The sequence below is a fragment of the Pinus tabuliformis genome, chromosome 8, assembly GCF_031772625.1.
Source record: "Pinus tabuliformis cultivar Carrire ecotype Pingquan chromosome 8, CPIR1, whole genome shotgun sequence".
Lineage (NCBI taxonomy): Eukaryota > Viridiplantae > Streptophyta > Pinopsida > Pinales > Pinaceae > Pinus > Pinus tabuliformis.
In genome coordinates, this window is record NC_142294.1 from 892,719,269 (window position 1) to 892,744,511 (window position 25,243).

At 39.0% G+C, this 25,243-nt stretch overlaps 1 protein-coding gene across 3 annotated transcripts in view; it reads left to right on the forward strand.

Moving 5' to 3' along the window:
* Positions 1-25,243, forward strand: part of LOC149238416 (uncharacterized) — a 335,656-nt gene that overhangs the window by 249,407 nt on the left and 61,006 nt on the right. For 2 of the 3 annotated variants that reach the window (XM_089373036.1, XM_089373035.1), the window contains exon 8: positions 2,221-2,290. In XM_089373036.1, the coding sequence (XP_089229162.1) occupies positions 2,221-2,290 (70 nt within the window). Of the gene's footprint in view, positions 1-1,882; positions 1,929-2,220; positions 2,291-25,243 lie in introns of all 3 variants that reach the window. The other variant, XM_089373034.1, reaches the window with a different exon arrangement.

The window sequence follows — 25,243 nt, forward strand, 5'->3', positions numbered from 1 at the left end:
CACAAGATGCTTTAAAGATTATTTGATCCATAGATGGGGCTAATGGTGATACACTGTGATAATTAGAGTTACATTAAGCTCTCTGAGAATCCCGTGTTTCATGATTGGTCCAAGCATATCAAGATCATATATCACTTCATTATCGACAGGGTCCAGAGGGGTGCTGTGAGATTGCAGTACATTTCTACAGAGGAGTAGGTGGCAAATGTTCTCACTAAGCCTATAGTGAAGGGAAAGTTTGTGAAGTACTGAGATACGCTGGGGGTAGAGGAGATTCCCTTCCTTGCTAGGAGGCGGTGTTGGTATGAGTAGTAGCATCAAAAGGTCTTATGCATCGGCTTGGTGTCTTTGCATGTAGAGGACATTATTTGCCTCTTCTAGTGATTTATGTCTTCTTTCCTAAGTCTAACTAAAGTAAATTTATTATTGTACAATAATAAAAGTAAATTTATAATTTGTGGACTATTGAGTTGTTTTCTAAGGATAAATAATTTAATTATTTAAGTGACTTAGAAATAATCTCTACCATTGATCTCCAAGATGGTTCTAGAAGGGATGGGGGGGTTAGGGATTTGGACTCAATGAAGATTAAAAATGGAGCCTAGCGAGGAGGTGAAGACAGCAAGACGAAGAGCATAGTTGTGTGATCGAGTCATCATTCAAAGAGAGCGATTTTCTTTGCAGTGTGAGTGGCTCAGTGGATCAGTGCACAGAGAAGGTGAAGTGCGAGTGGGTTCGTGCAAATCCAGGGAGGCCGAGTAGGAGGAGATTTCAGAGCCGAGTTGCTGGAATGCTGGGGTTTTTCCAGTGTGCATTAGTGATAGGACGTAGATCTAGTTGCTGGAGGGATCATATCGAGTTGTTTGAGGCTGAGTTCTTCATGCCGATTTCATCTGGAGGCAGATTTCCTTGAGGCCGATTTACCTAGGCTGAATTCATCCTGAGGGAGCCAAGTTGCAGGTTCCAGATTTGTATTTTTCCTCGTGTCTTTCTGGGTCGAAAAAGCCAGATTTTCCAGATAATGAAATGACGCAGAATTGATTGTGGGTTAATTAATTTTGCAATGTGTGTTTGATTTCTCTGGTTTATTTCCGCTGCATATTTTTAATTCTAGAAGTTAAAAATACCAGTGATTTTATTTTTTGGCAAATCAGTGTTTATGTGGGTAAATAAATAAACTGCTGGGGATAAATTAATTTGCCATGAGAAGTAGAACATAAATCTGGCTGGTATTAGAAATTTAACTGTTGATAAACCTATGGATAAATTTTTTCCTTTTTAATACGAGGAAATAGCATGTTCCAGTGTCATTTGTCTTACTTTCTTGGATCTTACCCTTTCTCTCTGCTTAATCTAACTCTGTACCTGTTGCCTTGGGATTTCACTGACCTTAACTATTGCTTGTCATAGGAAACAATCCCATTGTAATCATTATTGAGAACTTGAAACCTGTTTTTGCTTGGCACCCTTGGTTATCTGCATTTGAATGATTTCTAGAACAGTATATTCAGAATTAATATCTATGGATAATGGAACTCTGATCTATGGAAATGGTATTCTTACCTCTTTAGTATATTCTAAAATAGTCATGCACTTCTGTACTTTCAATTCTCCACTGTCTGGTGTCAATACTAATTTTTTCGTTCTGTTTTTATGATGTTGGTCTGTCCATTTTGATGTTTATGGATTATAAGAAACATTTTAGACTGTTCAATCACTAACTCTGTTATACTACAACTATTAGTTATAAATTATGTCAAAAATGTATGTTGTGCAGCGGTGGAATCAATTACCTGCTTCTGACCAGTGATAAATTAATGCTTAGCCCATTTGAAGTTAGTGTGCCAAATTTTCTGATTTATATTTGTGTCTTTTATCACAGATGAATGTGTTCATGACTATAATCTGAAGGGACTGGTTGCTTTGAGATGAGTACTTTCAGTTGAAAATTAATTGTATTCTCTGTGATAAATGACTTGTCCATGGATATTTTATGCAATAACAGGGTCATTTTAGTTATAGAGTGTCAGCTGTTATATTAATAAAGGTTAAGGCTGGTTAGCAAACTATTATGGTTTTCCTGTGGAATCTATGGCATAGTCTTTAAGTTAATCTTGCAACAAAGAAAAGCATGGTATTGTCTTGATTTGAACATTGATGGATTATTTCTTTCATTTGTCGTATAATGTTTTCCCACTAATGGAACTCTTTTTTATTCAGTACATTATTGATGGAAAAGGAAAAGTACTCTCAAGGACAACCTGACAAAACTGTTGATGCCTGGGAACTTGTATGTTACCTTTTTAGTATTCCCGATTTGTGTTATTTAACTCTCTTTTGTAGTACTTGATTTTGAGTTTGTTTACTCAATTGAAGTTTCTCTGCTTTGGAGTTGTTGAATTTTTAACACAATTTGTTGTCTACTTCACATGTACCTTATTTTATATTGTTTCTTTAGGTGCTGTGCTTAATGGTTAATATTTGTATTTACATTAACTATCCTGGAGCAATATGTCACAGGAAGATTACAGCCATTCTTTTAGGCCACCTCAAACTTTCACAATTTACTCTTTTTTCTTTTGGGTAGGCTTGAAAGGCCAGTTCCAACTACAATGTTCTAGTGAATTTTATATGAGTATTGATTAGCCCATCATGTGGTAAATATATTACTGCATTTTGCACCTAAACTATCTTTCTATAAGTTTGAGACCATAGCTTGAAAATATTTTATGCTTGACTACATTATCTCCAGGAAGAAGCTACACATGTTGGGAATGGAGGCCAATGAAAGTGGGATAAGTGAATTGTGCTAAGCTTTGTTTTGTCCACTGCACTTGTTTGCTGGAGGGTTCATCGTTAAACTTGAATGTTTAAAAAATGCTCTGAAATGGAACCAAAACTGACTGCTTTGGTTGGTTTGAACTAGAACTAGCAATTACTGGTTCAGCCAGGTTATAAAATCGGCCAATTCATTAAGGAAGTGGTAAGATTGGATGGTTCATCCGGTTCTTTTCTGAATTGGACTGAGCCCACCTGCAACAAAAAAAGGGAAAAGTAAATAGCCAAAAAACCCTAAACCCCCCAATCCCCCTTGTTACCAATCTGATTAGTAGGGTTGCTAAGGTCCTGGCAATCTGTCAGATGGGCACACACAGGGTAGGTGCCCACTGTCACCTCACCCTAAGCTCCCACTGTTTAGGCCCAACAGCCTCCTAAATGGCCATGGGAGGAGTCCCTCAGATAACCCCAAATGATCCCAAACACACCTAGTGCCTTATATGGGGTCACTTGATCTTTGAATTGTAGGTGTTAATCTCCTAGCATTGTCTAGCTATAAAAAATTGTCATTGCGCAGAAGAAAACTAATAGGGGCTTTTGGTAGTACCAAAATACAAGAGATATAGTGTAACCAATGGTTTTTTTGTAGAAATTTTAGGTTTCTCTGTAGCTCTCCTTTGTTTCAACGGTTTGGCATTTAGTTTAATGCCCACAACCCCACATGTTAGCTGATATGTATAACTTTAATGCAAATTTCAAAGTAACATTACAGGACTACTCTACTCTTTCATTTTTTTAGCTGATAAGAAAACTAGACACAAGCATACACAAGTTTTCATTTTGACACACTTATTTTTGGTCAAACTTGGCCCTAGAAAAAAACCCTCAAGGGGAAAACTAGTACTAAGGAAATTTAGTTTGCTTTCTCAGGAAATTAATTACATTATTTAAAAAACACATTCAAGGGCACTTATAGTCCCCTTGAAATTCGCAATGTTGCATGACTCGTACTCGTATAAGACTCGTCACGGCATTGACTCGTCGACTCGTATAAGACTTGGGAACAACCCTTATAAGACTCGTATAAGACTCGTCAAAATACAAAAAAACTTAAAATATGGTAAATTTTAAGCACAAAAAAGAAACTAATGACAATTCCAATCCTTATAAGTTATAAAAACCACAATATATGCAATAATTCATAACATCATCTCATATCTATAAAAGTACAACATAACATATTCGATTTTTGTAAGCAAAACATTTAGATACCGAATAAGAAAAGGACTCGTGATTCCATAATTAAAAAAAAAATGTCAGCGAGTTCAAAATTCAAATACTTGTCATAAATGATAAATTATTAGAGACTGACTCTGTGCAAGAGAAGGCAACATGTTCTAGTGTTGTTATATACGATGCCAGGTCTCCACAAATGTTGAGGAAATAAGTGTCTGCAAAATATCCATTAATGAGGTGTCTTTTTTGGCCTTGAAGTGGAATTCTCCTCATGGCCTCAATACCAGCCTTTGTCTGAATCAAATAGCTGAGAGGTTCTCTATTTCAATAACATAGAGAATTGGCACTAGTGGGCAACTCTCCATGATGGGTTGGCATAGTTCAATCTCTTAAGATTATAATTTGATGTCGTTTATGGTTTAGGCATGGGGCCTCATCTGCAAAGCATGTCTCTATGGCATGCAGGATAAAATGATGAAACTCTAGGATATTTACCATAGTAAGAATAAATCACTATTTTAAATGATTATAAGCTTTTTCAAAATTAATATTAAAGCTTTTTCATGTTCATAAGCTTTTTAAAATTATGATCCATTCCATTCTTTCTTCCAAAACTAAGCACATAAAAAAAATAAAAATAAAAATAAAAAATCTGAAGAGATTGTGCTTTTGAGGCTCGACGGATCCTATACGGGCCTAATATGGGTTTTATAGGCTACTTGCGGGTCCTATACGGGTAGACGAGTTTAATGATAAACCCGCCGGGTAAGGGTCTTAACCACGAGTTCTATGCGGGTGACCCGGCCCGGTATAGGACCCGTGCAGACCCGCGGATACTCGCGGGTCTGATTTGGGTCATGCTTCAGTGGAAATTCGTGCCTAGCTCTAGAACTTCGAGTCACTGTCTAAAATTTCTCTCACAGTTAGCAATCCCTACCTCAAATTGTGTGCTTTTATAAGACCTCTCTTGAATTCTGTCACTGAACCAACAATTATTAACCCAGAAATTTGTCTCCATTGTTTGCCTTGAAACTCGGGCCAATCAACGATGCATTAAATGCCTTGGGAATAACATTGTTGTTAGACATCTTTTTTGTTAGTTTTTGTAGCATCGGATGTGTTCTAGCGATGAAATTTGGCGGAGAGGCTAGAATACATGAGATCTCCAAAACCCATAAATTTTTTCTAGAAATTCCACCTAGAGATGACTTAATTAGATTATTAACCATTTTTTAAATATTTCCTAAGTCTAAACTTAGGGAATATCGTTAATTAATCAGAATTAATTAAGTCAAGGTGCGAATCGTCTAGAAACTCACACATATCGACTTTCAAGATGATTCTAACCCTTGATTAAGATTTAATCTTGGCTGTTGTAGTCCCAACAGAGGATTATAAGAAGTCGATGGGCACTTAGAGAAGACACTTTTGTAGTTTGATTTTCTTGGCAGATCAATTTCTAGAGAGTAGCAGCAGTTGCCGGAGACAAGATCGAAGCAGGGTCAGTGAGGGGCAGACACGGTGATCTGGAGGAAGTTTTCCAGATTCGGAGAGGCAACAACAAGGGGCCGAGTTATTCCTAGTGAGGCAATGCAAAGGACTACGCAATTGCTTCAGAAGCAATTCAATTTTGCTAGAGAGAAATTCATTTTATGTTCTATAGGCTAGGGAGAGGGTCCAGAGTGTCGAAGAAGCAATTTCCTCAGCAGACACAGGCATAACGACTTCATCAGAGGCTGTTTAGAGGCTAGGTGTCATAGGGTCTGCACAAAGAAGCGCAGAGGCTGACGTAAAGGGTCCAAGAGGACGAGTTTTCTAAAGAGGAGTTGTGTTGGGATTTCTGGTGGAAGAAGGGTAATTCCCTTAACGAATTTTGGCCAGATTTACTCGCTGTTTGGATTTCTAGTTGGGCATCCATAGATTGTACTCAGATTTTACTGTTGCATAATAAAATAAAACCCTCATTTGCTACACTAATTTTCCCGCATTAGGTTTTTCCGTGGACATTTGTCTAAAAATAACGGTGTCAATTTTATTATGTGTGTGCTACTATTTTCTCAGTTTTTAGTGCTATTCTTTCCGTAGTATTTTATTTGTGAAGGTTGCTGTGTAATTTATTTCATCTTTGTCGTAGTAGATAAATTGTTAAACTATTTAACAATTAGAAAAATAGATTCCAGTTGCTGCAATAAGATTCCAGTTTTGTAATTTTCACATGGTATCAGAGCGTGAGTGATCAACCGGGAAGCTCAGAAGCAGAGAAAGAAATTCGTTGCTCAGAGGGAGCAGTAGGCTGAAATTCTTGAGACAACGCGATGCTCAGAAAGGCAGGCCGAATTACGGGGCCAGTAGTTCAATTTTCAATTGTAGGGGTGCAGAAAATTCGATTTTCCCAGGAGAGTGATTCCAACAGTTAGAGGGAGCAACTGTAGCTCATATTTTTGTTGAGCAAATTTTTGGTTGGACGCAGAGGGTTTCGCAACAGCAGAACCAACATTGGGTGGAAGAGAAAAGCACACAGTAGAGGGAAACTTTCTCTCAGGGAACTTCTTGTCTCAAAAGTTCAATTTTTCCTTGCAGATTGGCAGTAGTTGTGAGGAGATCCCTTCTCTCCAGAGGGGAGTGCGAGTAGCAGAACAACAACCAAGTAGAAGGAAAGAGGGGATTTTCGACAGTTTTCGAGATGGCCACTGCAAGGCTTAGAGATTAGGATAGGTTGGATGGATCATCCAACTATGTCACCTGGAAGGCTAGGATCTCCTTCCTTCTAGATGAATATGGCCTAAAAGCCTATATTGATAATGTAGTGGCGGTTCTTCAGGATGCAGACCAACTCAAGTAATATATGAAGGAGATGATGTGGGTGAAGCGTTTGATCTTGGATGGAGTCTGAGACCATATTGTCTCACATATAGCGGCCAAGGGAACGACCAAAGAAATGTTGGATGCTCTTTCCACGCTATACCATGGTACTTCCGGGTAGCGAAAGATGCTCTTGGAGGAGAAGCTGAGATGCAGCAGGATGCAGAAGGGGAAAGGCATACATCCCTTCCTCACTAAGATTCAGGAAGTCCAAGACCAACTTTCCGCTGTTGGGGCAGCACCTCAACCTTCAAAGCTAGTACGATTTGCACCCAACTGTGTCTTAGAGGATTGGCAAGTCTTCGTCCAAAGTATATTAGGCAGATGCCAGAGACACATTACAAGGATGGAACAGAATGTGGGCTGATTTGCAACAGGAGGAATTGAGACGAGCTTTGTTGAAGAGCTCCATCAGTGGCAACAGTAGTAGCTGACAGAAGATGGTGAAGGAGGAGGAGAATGTGGCCCTTGCATCAAAGGGTCCTAGTCAAGGGTAGGGGGAGCAGAGAAAGAAGAAGAAAGACCTGTTAAAGGTTAAGCGCTCAAGATGTGGTGAGCTCGGTCACAACAACACGCAGTGTCTTTTTAGGAAGAAGGACAAGTCAGAGAAGCAGGACCAACAGGCAGCGTCCACTGAGATCGACAAGTTGTCCTATAGGTTGGAGGAAGACTTTGCGATGATGGTAACTATACCTCTAGGGGTGAGGTGGGGTGACTTGGAGTTGTAGCCCCAAAGAGCTATAAAGATTGGGTAGGGTCTTTGAGGAGTCCACCTCATGGATCATTACTTGGCTATGGGGGCCCACAATGTTCAGTAGCAGGATGGATCAGTGGCAGTTGATGCAGTCTGTACCAGAGTCACAGTTGCAGATTAGTAGTAGTCAGATGCTAAGGAGCGTAGTGCAGTGTTGACAACAAAGTAGGTGGCTTATTGCAAAGTTAGCAGTAACGCAAATTCTTCAGTGATAGTGCAGTTGCTAGTAGCAGTGAGAGACTTGGGAGACAGATGCATCATACTGAACACAGTCGATGCAGTCAGTACTAGAGTGAAAGTTGCAGACTAGTAGCAGTCAGATGTTGAGGAGCGCAGTGCAGTGTTGACAATAGAGTAGGTGGCTCAGTGTAGAGTTAGCAGTAACTCAAATTCTTCAGTGATAGTGCAAATGCTAGTAACAGTGAGAGACTTGGGAGACAGATGCATCATACTAATCACAGTTGATTCAGTATTTTGGATGCTTCTTAGTTGCAATAGTTACAGTTGCAACAACAACAGATGAGAGGGAGTTACAACGCAGATGCAGAGTTAGCTGTAGTATGGCAGTGTCAACAACAACACATATGCAGCATCAGAGTTGCATAGTAGTTTGTGGGCAGCAACAGTCAGACATCAACAACGTGACAGAGGGGATACAAAGATAGGGTGTTGTGGCAGGATGTGCAACTCTAGAGAGAGAACATAGTCCTCGCTAAGAGGGAGTGTTATTTTCTGTAGCATCATATGTGTTCTAGCCATGAAATTTGGTGGAGAGGCTAGAATACATGAGATCTCCAAAAGCAAGAAATCGTTTTTGGAAATTCCACCTAGAGATGGCTTAATTAGATTATTAACCAGTTTTTAAATATTTCCCACGTCTAAATTTAGGGAATATGGTTAATTAATTAGAATTAATTAAGGTACAAATCATCTAGAAACTCACATAGCTCGACTTCAAGATGATCCTAGCCCTTGATTAAGATTTAATTTTGGCCGTTGGAGTCCCAAAAGAGGATTATAAGAAGAAGTCAATGGGCACTTGGAGAAGACACTTTTGTATTTCGATTTTCTTGGCAGATCGATTTCCAGAGAGCAACAACAGTTGCCAGAGAGACAAAGATCGAAACAGGGTCAGTGAGGGGCAAAGATAGTTATCTGGAGGAAGTTTTCTAGATCCAGAGAGGCAGCAACAAGGGGCTGAGTTATTCCCAGTGAGGCAGCGCAATTGCTTTAGAAGCAATTCGATTTTGCTGGAGAGAAATTCGTTTTCAGTTCTAGAGGCCAGGGAAAGGGTGCAAAGTGTCGGAGAAGTAATTTCCTCAGCAGAGACAGGCATAACGACTACATCAAACGTTGTTCAGAGGCTAGACATCATAGGATTTGCGTAGAGCAGCGCAGAGGTTGACGCAAAGGGTCCAGGAGGATGAGTTTGCTGAAGAGGAGTTTTTTTCCGGGATTGCTTGTGGAAGAAGGGCAATTCCCTTAAATAATTTTGGCCAGATTTACTTGCTGTTTGGATTGCCAGTTGGGCATCCATAGATTGTACTCAGATTTCACTGCTGCATAATAAAATAAAACCCTCATTTGCTGCACCGGTTTTCTTGCATTGGGCTTTTTCGGGGACATTTGTCTAAAAATAATGGTGTCAATTTTATTATGTGTGCTAGTATTTTCTCAGTTTCCAGCGCTATTATTTCCACAGTATTTTATTTGTGAAGGTTGCAGTGTGGTTTATTTGATATTTTCCGTAGTAGATAAATTGTTAAAATAATTAACAATTAGAAAAATAAATTCTAGTTGCTGAATAGGATTCTAGTTTTGGAATTTTCACATTTTTGCCTAGAAAAACGTGTCTAACAGGGCTGCAATCTCCTGGAATTTCGGGCCTCCAACCTTGAAAACCATGTTGAATCTACATCAATTTCAGCGCTAGAATATACTGCTCTTTCCTTGATTTCTAGACCAGACTTTTCCTCTAGATTTGCACTGGAAATGTACTTTGATCCCCTCGTAAATCACACTGAAGCCGTCTGAACCTTCCTTGATTTGCATGCTACTGTCCTCCTAGGAATTTCGGACTGTGCTTGGGTTCTCTTTGCTGTAGTTCGGTCTCTCCTTTGGCAAACTCGTTCTCTGGTCTAACTCTCATCTCTTCCTCTTCACAAATGCACGAGAATGAATGAGCTCCCATCCTTTCTCCTCCCTTTTTAGCTTAATTAGTTAGGAGAACCCTAACCCTTTTGATCAAGAGCTGAGATTAGATTTCAGCCCTTTAGATCAATGGTGGAGATCATTCCCTCACTTGACCCCCTTTTCATGTGGTCCCCCTCATCAATGACTCCATAGTCACTTTATAACTTTATATTTGTATCTTGTACTTTTCTCCACATAAATTCAACTTCAAATATAAAGTGACTTTAATATAGAAAGTACATAGTACTCAGTACTTTACAAAGTGGCTTTATAACATGACTTTAATGTGACACATAAGGTCACTTGCTAAAAGGGTGTTATAAAGTGTTTTCCTAGGCAAAAAGGCAAATGCATTAGGAAACACCTCCTTGGTACCCCTTTTCTTCACACTCCCTCTTACCGAGGAAGGTGTTTCTCACCACTCCTATCCTGTCTCTAAAGTACTCATGCTTTCCATTTGGCAATGACTTGGTGAGAATATGTGCAACTTGTTCATCAGTGGATATATATTGAAGTCCCACTACTCCTCCCTGTTTAAATTCAGAAAGATAATAGAATTTCTTATCATGGTAATTACTTGTGATATGTATTTTTTTGTTAGTATTTACTTGTTTAGTTATGCAATCAAGCAATTACACATTAGCAAAAAATAGAGAACATAATGCACAAGCGACAAGACACCAGAAATTAGGCTCCAAACCAAGGCAAAACCCACAAGGGGAAAACCCGTCAATCGTTTCCTTATAGCTTCTTCATCAAGAAGAGAAATCCAAGTCAAACAAACCAGTGATCCAAGTGCCAAGTCAACCCTCCAACCTTTGTCATAATCAATGTTTTAAAACTCCGACTCCGACTCCAACTCGGCTGAGGGTCGACTCCGACTCCGACTCCGACTCGGTATCGACTTGGCCGACTTGATTTCAATGACTCGGTCATTGTTAAAAGTACATTAAATATTTTTTTATATATAAAAAAAACATAATTTTAAAGATTTTCATTCATGTTTCCAAACACACAGCATTAGAATATAGATAGAAGACAACATATGATCAAAGTAGGCTCATGAATATATCCATTATATCAAAAATTAAAATGGCACCCAGTGCACTGTCCAATACATACATGATGATGATATAGAGATCAAAACGAAAACACATAACCAAGGAGGCTAAAAATGGTCTCTACAACAAAAGTAAGCTGTGACCAGTACTATTGGCTAGTGGCTACTGCTAGAGGAGCCAAGATCATCTGGATCAACTACTAGTAGCATATCTACATGCTTCATAGTTTGTAACTCATTTTTAATCTTGTACCCTCATCAATCATCTTAGACCATCTCACCAAGATGGATGTTAATAGATGTATTCATGAGAAGAACTAGAAAAGAAATTTGTATGTGACACAGTCCAGATCAAGATATAGGATCCCTAATGCCAAAAATTCTGCATCCACATCTACATGCAGTCATTACAGACCCATCTACACCCCATAGAATATTTTGTGGCTATTCTCTAGTTTTAGGATCCCTTGGGGCAACTTCAAGTTTGTTCCCATCAACTTTGTAATATGTATAAAGATAAACTGCCATCTTCCAAGAGAGAATTGCACCTATAAACATTCTAACTAGGATCACATGTCTGATCAACATTTCAATTTCATGTGCCCTCTTTATTACATGGTTCTCAGATAGTATCATTGTTTACTTAGAAATTCACATTGTTCCTTGAGGAATTTTATACAATGAAGGCAACAGATGTCTTGCTCCATTCTTACAGGAGATTTCATGTTCTTGGCAAAAAGTTCACAACATTAGATCCTATCAAATTGCCAGCGCCAGACTCATCACTTTCTATTTTCAAGCACTAAACGATTCATGCCACAGGAAGCCGAGTGAACAAGTAAACAACCTATGAAAACAGTTAGCTAATGTGGAATTCATGTGTCCACCAGCTTTTAACACAAATCTCTTCACCAAAAAGCAAGTAAAAAAAATCGTTTTTTCGTTTTTTTTTGAGTTTTCAGGCCACTGTTACCGAGCTGGCCGAGTAGGCTCGGACTCGGCTGAGTCGGCCGGGTTATTACCGAGCCGGATGAGTTGTTAGACAACTCGGCCGGCTCGGTAATAACCCTACCGGCCGAACCGGTTTGATGGCTGAGTCGACTCGATGAGGGCTTGACTTGGACCAACTCGGCCGAATCGGTTTCGAGCTGGTTGGTTCTTAAAACAATGGTCATAATTTGTCCACAATATGATCAATCAATATGCCACATCACTGAGATATAGGTGTCGTAAAATGCTTGTTTCATTATAGGGAAAGATGTCACAGGAACTAGCATCCTCATAAAGAGAAACTCACATCATAAGCAAGAACAAAACTCACTTCACAAAGAGAGTTAGGAACTCACATTATCATAGTAAAACATGCCTCTGGATTTGTCACATGAATCTCAGTTAAGTGCCTCAGGACTTGTCACAAAAACTCGGATAAATGTGCCTCAGGATCTACCACAGAAGTTCGGTTATATGTGCGTCAGGATTATATGCCACAAACCCGAACTTGTCTTCCTCAGGAACCTTCGTATTCTGCCTCAGACATTGGAATTCTTCACCACAAATCATTGCCAAATTCCATGCCAAATGATGGAGGATAGGTGCCAATTTATAGTTGTTTCTTTATGTGAAGGGTCACATCCTTAGGGTAGGCCGACATGAACTTTGGGAGGGCCGACTTGGCAACATGGAGGAACAAATGGTGCTTACAAAATTCAAATTTTCTTCTTTTTATAGGGTGACGAAGAACAAACCCTTTGACCTTTTCTTTTGACTAAAAATGAAGCATGAGGAACATGCTTGATAATAAAAAAAAAAATAATAATTTTTCTTTTTGTATCTACTAGAAATATATATTAATACAAATACAATAATTATGAAGACCTAAGCTAGTTACAATTCCAACACTCCCTCTTAATTGGGGAGGTATTCATAATGACTTAACATGATATCCTCAAGTTGAGAACTTCTATAAGAAAGGATCCAAATTGAGAAGCATCAATGATGATTTAAATCATCATAGCCAACATTGTCAAAACATCAAGGCCTAGGCAAATACACTTTATCTCTCCACTAGATCAGAGCACAATGCTAGGAGGCATAAATTTGGACATGACTGCCTCTCAAGGCACATACCCCACTTGGGTTTTCACCAAGGTATGTCCTCACAGAATCGTTTTCTAATCCACAATCACAATACTTGACACCAGGAAATGTCGGTCCTCAAGACTATTCTTATCTTAGATGAATGTGTTGAGAAATGTAACTAGTAGTGGTCTTCATAATTGTATTTGAGTCAAGATGTAATGAATTTGTGAAAAGAAAGAAAAATAAAAATTTATTGAAAAAGAAAATTTATTTTTGGCATGGGTTTGATGCTCTATTATTTTATTTCCAGGTTAAAAGCCTCCATTGAAGGCTTCTAGGGTTGAGTCATGAGTCTATACCCTTATTGGGTATGTTGTATCAAAGAAATAGAATTATATTGATGTAATTTGGTCATCTTCTCCACCTCCATCAAGTCGGTCTGTGTACTGTTCATACCCATATACTATTTATGGGTATACTATTTATACCCATGCATTCGACCCATTTTGGATGTAGAGAAAGAAAGATTCGATCTGCTGTTGGATAGCCAAGAAAAGAATGTGAAAAACCTGTAGAAGAAAGGACTGATCATTGCATACATAAAGGAGACCAAAACAAAGAAGAAGAGAGACTGAAATTTTGTCACATGTGTGATGATGTCTGCAATAGGACAACGAAACTACAGGGCCAAAGATACAGTACAAATTGCAGAGTCAAAGTTGCAGGGTTGAATGAAATTGCAGAGATGAAAGGGAAGGGCTGAGACCTCATTTGTGAAGATTTTGACTTTGATCTTGCTGTGGTTGACTAATCTATTTTGGCAGGTTGACTTGATGGATGGAGAGAAGTCTTGGTCTTTGTCAAAAGGTCTTGGTTGTCTCATTTGATTTGGTTCTTGAGGAAGAGCAGAGATTTTTGGGTTTTTCCCTCAAGGAGGGGTTTTGCCTGGGCTGAAAGACTACATCTTGTGTCATTGATCTTCATGTTTCGTTTTTGATAGTTGCTTGATGATAAGAGAACTTAAAGAAACTAAAGAATATCTATAAGAAAATAACTAAAAGGATCACAAGTAATTATCAAGTTAAGAAAATATTTTTGCTTTTTTGATTTTCCAACATGGTATCAGAGTTAAGGTCAAGAAGTAGGAAAATGCAGCATTGAAGATCAATTGCTTTCATCATAAGGAGAAGAAGAGTCTCATAGTTTGACTTTTAAAATCAGTTGAAGGAACTAGGAAGTATGTCAATGAAAGTTCAAAAAAAAAAAAAAACCTAATCAAGGCCAAGTACCTTGTGAAGTAGATTAAAATTCTGAGCATAAATCTTAGGAGACCAAATTTAAATTGAAGTGGACTAAGAAATAGTCCTAACAACCAACAAAAAAATAATCAAGAAGAGGTTTGGGCATAAATTCAAAGTTCTGTGCATGAAGTTTAAAGTCTAAAGGTTCCTCAGAAATCTGAAATTTTGAAGTTATGTTGCAAGGACATTCAGGTCTGCCGACAATGAAGGTACAATGGTACCATAGTAACCCGAAGAATGCATTAAGAAGCATCATACTAGTATCTGAAGTACAACAAAAGAAAACCAAAGCTACATTAAGTAATCTACCTATCCGAAATTGCAAGTCTATCATCCGAAGTTGCAGTGACTCGAAATTGTAGGTGTGTCATGAAAAGTTGTAGGTTTGTCATCCGAATTAGTGGACGAAAATACAATGACCCAAAGTGATCTGAAGTTGTGTGCTACAAAGTTACAGTCTAGTGGTCTTGTAGAGGAAGAATTGCAGTGGTATTTCAAAGGCTTGAAAATTGCAATAAGAAATTGGCATCTCTGTTGACTATGGTGCGTGAATACTGTTCTAAGTACAACAAATGATGTGATAGTAGTCTTTGCTATATGGTTTATAAAAAGTTGAAGAACTACAACAACACACCTTAAACAAAAGAAGCAGAAGTCAATCTTGTCTTGAAAGCAAAAATAAAGAAGGTACAACTTTATGCTTGAAGGAAAGTCACTTACAAGATAGGATGAGGTAAGAAGGATATAAGGTACATATAGTTCTAATTAGGGTTTTTGAAATCTCATTTTTGGATCTAGGGTTTGTAACCTTTATAAAATTATTGGCATCTAAGCTCTTGTAAGCCCTAGTTAAGAAACCCTTACCCTATTCTAGTTGTTCTCTAGCTTATTAGTCTCTAAGGTTTATAAATAGTCTAGAGAGAATTTGGAATCCCTAGTAAAGTATAAGATTGAATTTGAAACCCTATAATTAAGATCTTGAAAGATTACTTAGGGTTTGGAGCTTGCTCTCATACTCTTGTACTTGTATACTTTTGGTACTTGTCAAGTAAATGTTGCAGGAATATATAGAAATATTGATCTTATGCAAAGGATTCCTTCAAGAAGAAGCTTCCACCTTCTTACAAAAGATAAGTGTTATCTTTATTGTCCTTTCTCTTGTATTTTTCTTGGAAGGACTAAATTTGTAGGTATGAGGATTATGGCTAGATTCAAATGGTGACTTCAAAGGAAAGACGTGTATTGTAAAAGAAGCCTTGTTACAAAAGACACCCTACAAGGTTTGTGATAGGAACAACTCGAGGTATGCATAAAGACCTGTAGTAAGTCTTCTTCATATAAGAAGGTATGATAATTTTACATTTGCTTTATATTACTAACACTTTCATGTCTAGGCTATTGAATCATCAAGATTCTTATTTAGGATGATTAATCTTTGGATTAAATCAATCCTTACTATACCATCTATCTTTTGTTTACTTTGGTAAAACCCTAACCTTTTGGGTTCACTATAAAACCCTAGCCTTTTTATGCTTAGAGTATGTTGATGTTAATGATGAAACCCTAGTATAGTTAGGGTTTGTCGATAAAGTCTAGAACATATGATGACATCCTGCTCTCTTGATGTTTAGGGTTTGGTAATATTATGATAAAACCCTAACTTTTAGGGTTTGTTATTGATGTCTAGGATATTTGATGACACCCTAGATTTTTAGGGTTTGATGATTTATGGTTTATGATTTTTAGGGTTTGATGTCTTGTAATAATGAAAGATCCTAGGAATGAAACCCTAGGGTGCATATGCTTCTGTTTGATTGAAACCCTAGCTTGGTCGAGCTGTTATCTAACATTAAAGTTTTTATGTTTGTATCTAGGGTTTATGATAAAACCCTAGTAGAGATTGTTATAAGTTTCTACGGTATGATAATGAAACCCTAGATGTAAAATGCTTTTGCTATGATTGGAATGCTAACTTGATTTAGTTGGTGATATCTAAGATATTGTTTTGGTGGAATGTAGGGTTTGTGACAAAACCCTAGTAGAGTTTTTGTAAGCAGTCTAGGGTATGAAAGATGCAACCCTTCTATAGGTTTTGGATGTCTAAAGTTTGATTTCTTAGATGTTCCCATTGTGATGATATGCTAAACATTGATAAATTTGATTTCATGCTCCTGTACATATATGTTTGTACTTGGTTGTACTTTTTGAAGATTTGCAGGTACATAGTCTTCAAGATGTTGAAGATGTTTACTTACCTCATAATGACTTGATTAACATGATGGAAAGATGGAGCTGTAAGTATCTTGGTGGCATTAAAATTGATAGATGACCTTGTTTCCATGTGAATTTAGAAAAAAATGATGTTTTTGAAGAAATGAAATTTTGAAAGGTAAAAATTCTCTGATGAATTAATGATGTAAAAGAAAGATCTCGTGTGACTAGAAGAATAATATAGTTGATGGACTTGTCCCCTAGTTGAGAAGGAACTTGGATAAAGGAAAGTGTATATCTCCCTAGTTGAGAGGGAGCTTGAAGAGAAGTGAATCTCCTCCATAGTTGATGACATGATGAAAAGGCCATGAGGATGTTTGAGATCAGAGAATAGCTGAAAGCACTATTGATGGTTATTCGTGATTGATAAAGTTGACTTGAATGTTTTTGGAAGAAGTGTTGAGGCTGAGTTGGGTGTTGCTGGAGAAGTTAAAGAAGGAAGCTTTTGTGGAGATGTGTTTGGATTATGTGATAAATTAAGCAGCATCAGAATAGTTGAAGACCCCAGAATTTTGTGCTAGCATATAAGAACATATACATTGAAAGTTTGATATTGGTTGGGGTTGTGAAGCTACTAGATGTTCTAATGGTTGAACAAGTAGCTGATGTGTGAATATCTCCTTGAGAAGTTTGAATATTTGACAGGCATGCTTGGATTGATGATTGAGAGGGAGAGATGAAGTACCGTAAAACTGCCTGTATGATGGTACTTTGGAGGGCATCTTGGTTGGCCCGTTGATGATGTTTGGATTTCAGTGAGGGAGGGTATCATTGGTCTTGTGGAGCTTCGACCTTGGATATGATAACTACATCCCTAAGGGTTGGTGTTAGTGTTGAAGCTTGATGGTACCTATAGTGGCAGATGCCTAGATAACACCTTAGTCCTTGTTAGTATCTTAGATCCCTGCATAAGTGAATGACAATAGTGTCATGACACTTGGATCTTTGATGTGTTGGATACCTTGCCTGTTAGGGTATCCCTAGCATTGCGTATGCTGTTGTACACTTTGTACTCTTCTTGCACACATCAAATTGAGGTCAAGCTTGTACCAGTTCAACAATTATGAATACATCCCTTGTTAAGAGGGAGTATTCAGAAATGTAACTAGTATCAGTCTTCATAATTGCATTTGGGTCTGTGAAAATTCTATCACTACAACAATTGATTTATTTTTCCTACTTATTCCACAATAAGTTATTTATGAAATTACTTCAATAAACATTAAAATAAATATTGCTACAAATATCACACCATAATACAGAAACAAAAATATGCACAAGAATCAACACATTGACAGTTATTTTGGACAACAGTCCCCAGAAAAACTCAATCTGGGAAAACCAGTGTAGCAAGGGAGGTTTTTATTATTCAGCAATTTTTTAGTACAATAGGGTGCCAAACTGGCTTACTCATAGAGAGAAAAAATTCTCTAGCACTTCTCCCAATCCTAGTGTTAGCCCAACTAACCTCTATGTGGCTCTTAGACCCTCTGCGTCACCTACGCAGGCCCTGTTAATGACTGCGCAGTCTCCTGCTGCCTCTGCATCTGCCTGAACTGCCCTGTGTCTGCCTCTCGTGCCTCAATGTTGATTTCTAGTGGCTTATCCCGTCTCTCTGTTCTGTACTTGTTGCCTTCTGACTACTCACTAGACGACTGGTTCAATTTCTCAGCTAACCCCGCTTCAAAAATTGAACTAACTGGTTTCCCTCAGTGTGTTCTCCAAGTGACCCTCAAGCCTCCTCTTATACTTTTCTCGTTAACAAATTAATAGTTGAGATTAAGTCCCTAATCAACGACTAAGATTAGATGTGGTTTGATCCATGACTTTTGGACCATTCTAACACAATTTTATATTAATTCACATTAATATTTTATTTTCCCTAAGTTTAGACTTAGGGACTTCATTAAAAATATTAATTATTTTAATATCTCCCAAACTGTTTAGAATCTGTCCAAACCCTTTCTGGGTATTGGAGTTCTCATGTGCCTTAGACTCTCCACCAATTTTCGTGGCTAGTGCACATCCGATGCTACCTCAAATCAACACTCCCTCTCAGCGAGGACTGTGCTCTAACAATACTCCTCACTGAGCATCACCCTGATCATTCGGCATCGGTCCTTGTGCTGATGCTAGGTCTGCTGCCCATCATCCTCTGCACTGCTGCATCCTGTATTGATGCCCATGGCTCTGCCACTGCCACTGCAGCATCTGTACGACAACTCCCTCTGCATCTGTGTTGTTGCTGGTCCTTTCTCCCAACACTGCATTCGTACTGCAACTTCCTCTGCATCCGTGCTGCTATCACTCCCATTTCTGCTTCTGAAACGAGTTCTTCACCATCCCCATCTTTTCCCTGAAGTAATCAAACTTTGTCCTTCCAACGGCCTTGGTGAGGATGTCCATCACCTGTTCTGTTGTAGGAGTGTAGCTCAAATGTACAACTCCTCGTTGGACACAGTCTTTGACAAAGTGACATCGAATATCAATATGCTTAGACCTATCATGAAACACTGGATTCTCAGAGAGCTTGATGCAACTCTGATTGTCGCACATGATCCTGGTCGCCTCCATATTCTCTCTGAATAGGTTCACCAACAGTTTTCTAAGCCATATGGCCTCACACGAAACTGTGCTTGTTGCCATATATTCTGCCTCAGATGAGATCAGAGCCACAAAATTCTATTTCCTACTGCACTAGGAGGTCATTCCTGATCTAATGCTGAAATGATACCCAGAGGTACTTTTTCAATCCACTGAACTTCCTGCCCAATCTACATCAGTAAATCGACTCAAACTGATATCCTTACCTTTAGTGTACAAGAGCCCATAATCGACTGTTCCCTGTAAATACCTGAGAACGTGTTTGGTTGCTGCCCGGTGTGCCCTCTTTGGTTCCACCATGAACTGACTGAGGGTGTTTACAGTGTAGCAAATGTTTGGCCTGGTATTGAGTAGATACATTAGGGACCCTATGAGTTGCCTGTATAGGGTGGGATCGACATCCTTGCTTTCTGATGCATCAATCTTCTTCCAGTTGGCGATCATTGGCGTAGCCATAGGTCTACAGTCCTCCATCCCGAATCTTTTCAGGATTTCTGTAGCATACCTCCCTTGCCCAAGGAAGATTTCTCCCTTCTGCTGCCAAACTTCCAACCCTAGGAAGTAGTGCATTCGTCCCAAATCCTTCATATCGAATTTTGTGGCTAGATTCTTCTTGCAGTCCCCAATGAGTCTAGATGATCCTGTCAGAAAGAGATCATCCACATATGATACTAAGATTAGCGGCTGGTTCTCTGCAACCAGATTGTAGAGATTCAGATTCGCGTCACTCTTGACAAATCCTATCTTTTGCAAGTAGCCATCTATTCGACCATACCATGCTCTCGGTGCCTGTTTCAGCCCATACAAGGCTTTCTTCAATCTGCATACATGAGACTTCTTCTCATGAGTTTCAAAGCCCTCTGGTTGTTCAATGTATACCTCCTCTTCTATTACCCCATTCAGAAATGCCGTTTTGACATCCATCTGATGGATCTCCCATCCCATCTGGGCTGCAAGAGATATCACGTCCTAATAGATGTATACCTGGCTACCAGGGCGAAGGTCTCCTCATAGTCAATCCCTTCTTTTTGAGCATACCCCTTAGCCACAAACCTGGCCTTGTATTTCTCAACACTGCTGTCTGCAGCGTATTTGATCTTGTAGATCCATCTTGAACCTACCATTGATCTGTCTTGAGGCCTTGGCACCACCTCCTAGACATCGTTTACCATTATGGAGTTGTATTCCTCTACCATCGCATCTAGCCAAACTTGATGTTGAGCTGCCTCCTTGAAACTGGCAGGCTCTCCATCCTGAGCTACTAATGCCTGATATCTATCTGGCTGTTTTCGCTCCCTCTTATTGTTTCTTGGCGCATTGATGAAGTCCTCTGCATCTCGCAGAATCTGACGAAGTTCCCTGCTAGTTCTTCCTCTGCCAGCAGGTGCTTCTGTTCGCTCCTCCTCCTCATCTTGAGAATCTTCCTGTTCCGAGGAAGAATTCTTTACTTCTGTTGGTTGAAGAGGCTTAACCAACGACTCCTCTTTCGGCTGCTCCTCGGAAGGCATCTCGCGACATTTTTTGAAAGCCCTGTCCTCCATGAACTTTACATCTTGTCGCACTACTACCTTCTTGCTCCTTGGAAGATAGATCCTGTATGCCTTAGTGTTCTCGCTATATCCTACAAGATACCCCTTTTCTACAGTCTGATCCAACTACTTTCTCTTTTCTTTGGGTATGCGGCAATATGCTAAACTCCCAAATGTCCTGAAATGACTGACTTCAGGTGTCTTCCCTATGAAGACTTTCTCTGGAGTAATCTTGCCCAATGCCCGATGAGGAGTCCTGTTCTGAACATAGACTGTTGTGTTACATGCTTCCACCCACAGGAATTTTGGCATATCCTAATCATACATCATGGCCCTAGCTGCTTCTACAACAGTCCTGTTCTTTCTTTCTGCTACCCCATTTTGCTCTGGATTGTAGGGAGCTGTTCACTCTCTTCTGATGCCCTCCTTAGCACAAAAATCAATGAAGTCCTTATCGACATATTCTTCACCATTATTTGAGCGCAAAACTTTTATTTTCTTCCTAGTCAGATTTTCCACCAGAGCCTTGAACTCCTTGAATCGACAAAAAACCTCATCCTTGGTTTTCAGAAAATAAATCCAGGTTTTCCTTGAGTGGTCATCAATGAAGGAAAGGAAATACCTGACACCATTGAGAGCTTTGACGGACATAGGTCCGCAGATATTTGAGTGTATAAATCCTAGTATAGTCTTGGCCTTGTGTTTTCTCCTAGGAAACGCTGCCTTGGCATACTCTCCTAGAGCACATCCTCTGCATACATCATCTTGTTCCGTGCTCAGATCCGAAACTCCTGTTATAGTGCTTCTGAGAATTCTCAGAGCTCTATGGTGCAAGTGACCCATTCTTCTGTGCCATAGTTCGTTCAAGTCCTTGTCTTCATGACTGCCTATTAGAGCCATTGGTGCTTCTAGTTGTAATCTATACAACCGATTACTTTTGATCCCGATTTGCACTTTCCTTTTGCAGCTCGGGTGTTTGACGTATACCTTCTCCTTGATGAAGTAGACGTCATAGCCCTTGCTTTGTAGTTGTGACATGGAAAGTAAGTTCATCCCCAAGTCTGGTACATGCAACACATTTGTAGCATGGAACCGTTCTCCCTATTTTGTCTGAAAGACTATGGTACCCTTCCCTACTGGAGTACACTTTGCCTTGTTCCCCATGGTGATCTGAAAGTTCATCTTCTCTTCTCAATATTCTGAGAAACACTCCCTGATTCTCGTCATATGCCACAAGGCTCCATTTTCTATATACCATACTTCTGATGATGTGGCACTAGTCATACACACCACTTCTTCTTCTGGCCTGTAAACTAACATAGAGAAATCGAAATCTCTTTCTCTTGTGCAATCTTATGAAAATTCGTGTGAGTCCCCTGACGTGGATGCCTTTGCATCTTGGTCTCGACTCATAACTGATTTTCCCTTCCTTTCTCTGATTACTCGCTTCGATACCATGTGAAAATTCTATCACTGCAACAACTGATTTATTTTTCCTACTTATTCCACAATAAGTTGTTTATGAAATTACTTCAATAAACATTAAAATAAATACTGCTGCAGATATCACACCGTAATACAGAAACAAACATATGCACAAGAATCAACACATTGACATAGTTATTTTGGACAACAGTCCCCGGAAAAACCTAATGTGGGAAAACCGGTGCAGCAAGGGAGGTTTTTATTATTCAACAATTCTTTAGTACAACAAGGTGCCAAACTAGCTTACCCACAGAGAGAAAAATTCTCCAGCACTTCTCCCAATTCTAGTGTTAGCCTGACTAACCTCTGCGTGGCTCTCAGACCCTTTGCGTCAGCCCTGGGCCTCTCTATGTCACCTATGCAAGCCTAGTTAATGATTGCGCAGTCTCCTGCTGCCTCTGCGTCTCGCTGAACTGCCCTGCGTCTGCCTCTCCTGCCTCAGCGCTGATCTCTAGTTGCTTATCTCGTCTCTCTGTTCCATACATGCTGCCTCCTGACTGCTCACCACACCACTGGTTCAATTTTTCAGCAAACCCCGCTCCAGAAATTGAACTGATTGGTCTCCCTCAGTGTGTTCTCCAAGTGACCCTCAAGCCTCCTCTTATACTTTTATTGTTGACAAATCAATGACCGAGATTAAGTCCCTACCAATGGCTAAGATTAGATCTGTCTTGATCCATGACTTTTGGACCGTTTTAACACAGTTTTATATTAATTCACATTAATATTTTATTTTCCCTAAGTTCAAACTTAGGGACTTCATTAAAAATATTAATTATTTTAATATCTCCCAAACTGTTTAGAATCTACACAAACCCTTTCTGGGTATTGGAGATCTCATGTGCCTTAGCCTCTCCACCATTTTTTTGTGGCTAGAGCACATCCAATGCTACCTCAAATCAACAGAGTCATGATGTAATGTATTTCTCAAAAGAAAGAAAAAGGACAATTTATTGAAAAAGAAAAATTATTTTTAGCATGGGTTTGATGCTCTATTATTTTATTTCTAGGTTAAAAACCTCCATTGAAGGCTTCTAGGGTTGAGTCATGAGTCTAGACCCTTATTAGGCATGTTATATCAAAGAAATAGAATTATATTGATGTAATTTGGTCATCTTCTCCACCTCCATCAAGTTGGCCTGCCCACTGTTCCTGTTTGCCTTATAGAGGAGCCTCAAACTACTATTTATACTGATGCATTCAACCCAGTTTGGAAATAGAGCAAGAAAGATTTGATCTGTAGTTGGATAGCCGAGAAAACAATGCAAAAAACTTGTTGAATAAGGGACTGATCATTGCATACAGAAAGGAAACCAAAACAAAGAAGAAGAGAGATTGACATTTTGCCACACATGTGAAGATATCTGCAATAGGACAACGAAACTACAAGGCCAAAGATACAATATGAATTGCAGATCCGAAGTTGTAGGAATGACCGAAATTGCAGAGATGGAAGGAAGGGCCGAGACCTCATTTGTGAAGATTTTGACTTTGATCTTGGTGCAATTGACTAATATATCTTGGCAGTCTGACTTGATGTATGGAGAGAAGTCATGGTCTTGGTCAAAAGGTCTTGGTTGTCTCATTTGATTGGTTCTTGAAGAAGAGAAGAGATTTTTGGGGTTTTCCCTTGAGGAGGGGTTTGCCCTGGCTGAGAGCCTACATCTTGATTGATCTTCATGTTTCATTTTTGATAGTTGCTTGATGATAATAAAATAACTAAAAGGATCATAAGTAATTATCAAGTTAAGAAAATATTTCTTCCTTTTTTATTTTTAAACAGAATGTACTTGACTTACAGTGGTTAGTCTTGGTCACAGTACAAATCTTCAAAGAATATTGGTCCCAAATGCTTATCCAATCCACCTTTCTCCCTACCAGTGTTCATGCAATAGGCTTACAACTGTTAGTCTTGGCCATAGTGCGTGACACATGGAGAACACGGTTTCCACCCTCGCTCCCTCTCAACCAAGGAAGAGACACCCACAAGCCTAAGCTTGTCTTAAAAATACTCCAAAAAGGAACTTCATCAATGCATCAACTACTTGTTCGTCTTGTGGCGATCCATTGTAGCTTTGTGGCTCCTAACTGCATCACATCATAATGAGCTTCAACTTTCCTAGTTTTCTAACAATCTTCATATCGAATCCAATGTGTCATCAAATAGTCCATCACAACATTTTATGGAGCCAAACTTCTTCACAAATGATTGTACCAACTACCATATTTTTTGCCTCTGTAATGCATAGAATTTTGCTTCATATTCTTCCAGGAAACCATACCAGATCTCAATCATCAGTGGTAACCTCAAGTTATAAGATCCTTCATGTCAACTTCTGCTTCTAGCTGCCTCTGAAGTCAATATTACTTCCTTTGAGTCATGATTCCTTCTTCAAAATCTTGGAGTATCTCTTCTAATTGAGGCAATTGTCTTCACTTGATCCTCTCCCTTTTACTAGGAGAACCTCCAAGCTGCTCTCTCTTTTTTCAAACTTCCATCGTCATGCTTTGCTATGTTCTTTCCATTCTTTCACTTGTTTGAATAGTTCTCATTATTAACTTGAAAACTTTATTAGGAGGCTATAGAGGAACAAATATAAATAAGCATAACACAAAGTCAATAACAATAGTAGTAATCAAGGAGAGTACTTATCTTTTAAGGAAGGTCAACTCCTAAGTCTTGGACCTTTTCACCAACCTTGTCCTCACATCAACATTATGTCATTTCTGTCATTATCAAGAGATAGGGTTTCTACTAACAGCATAAATGATTAGTCCTAGGGTTTCTCATATTTGTACCTTAGCTAGGGTTTACAAAACCCTAGATCCTTTTAAAAATTGTCATAATCTAGATTTGCAATTTCTAATACAAAACCCTAGAAGAGTTATTTGACAATACTTCTATGTGGAATTCATTTCATTTCTTAATCACAGAAACCTAGCCTTCATATGCAATGAAAAGACTTGAATGGTAATATATCAATGGTCTCTAATCTACACAGACCCTTTACTACTTTTTAAGAGAGCATATAATTGTTAGCTTTATGTGATTTTATCGTGACTTACAGACTAGCGTCATAGGTCATTGGTT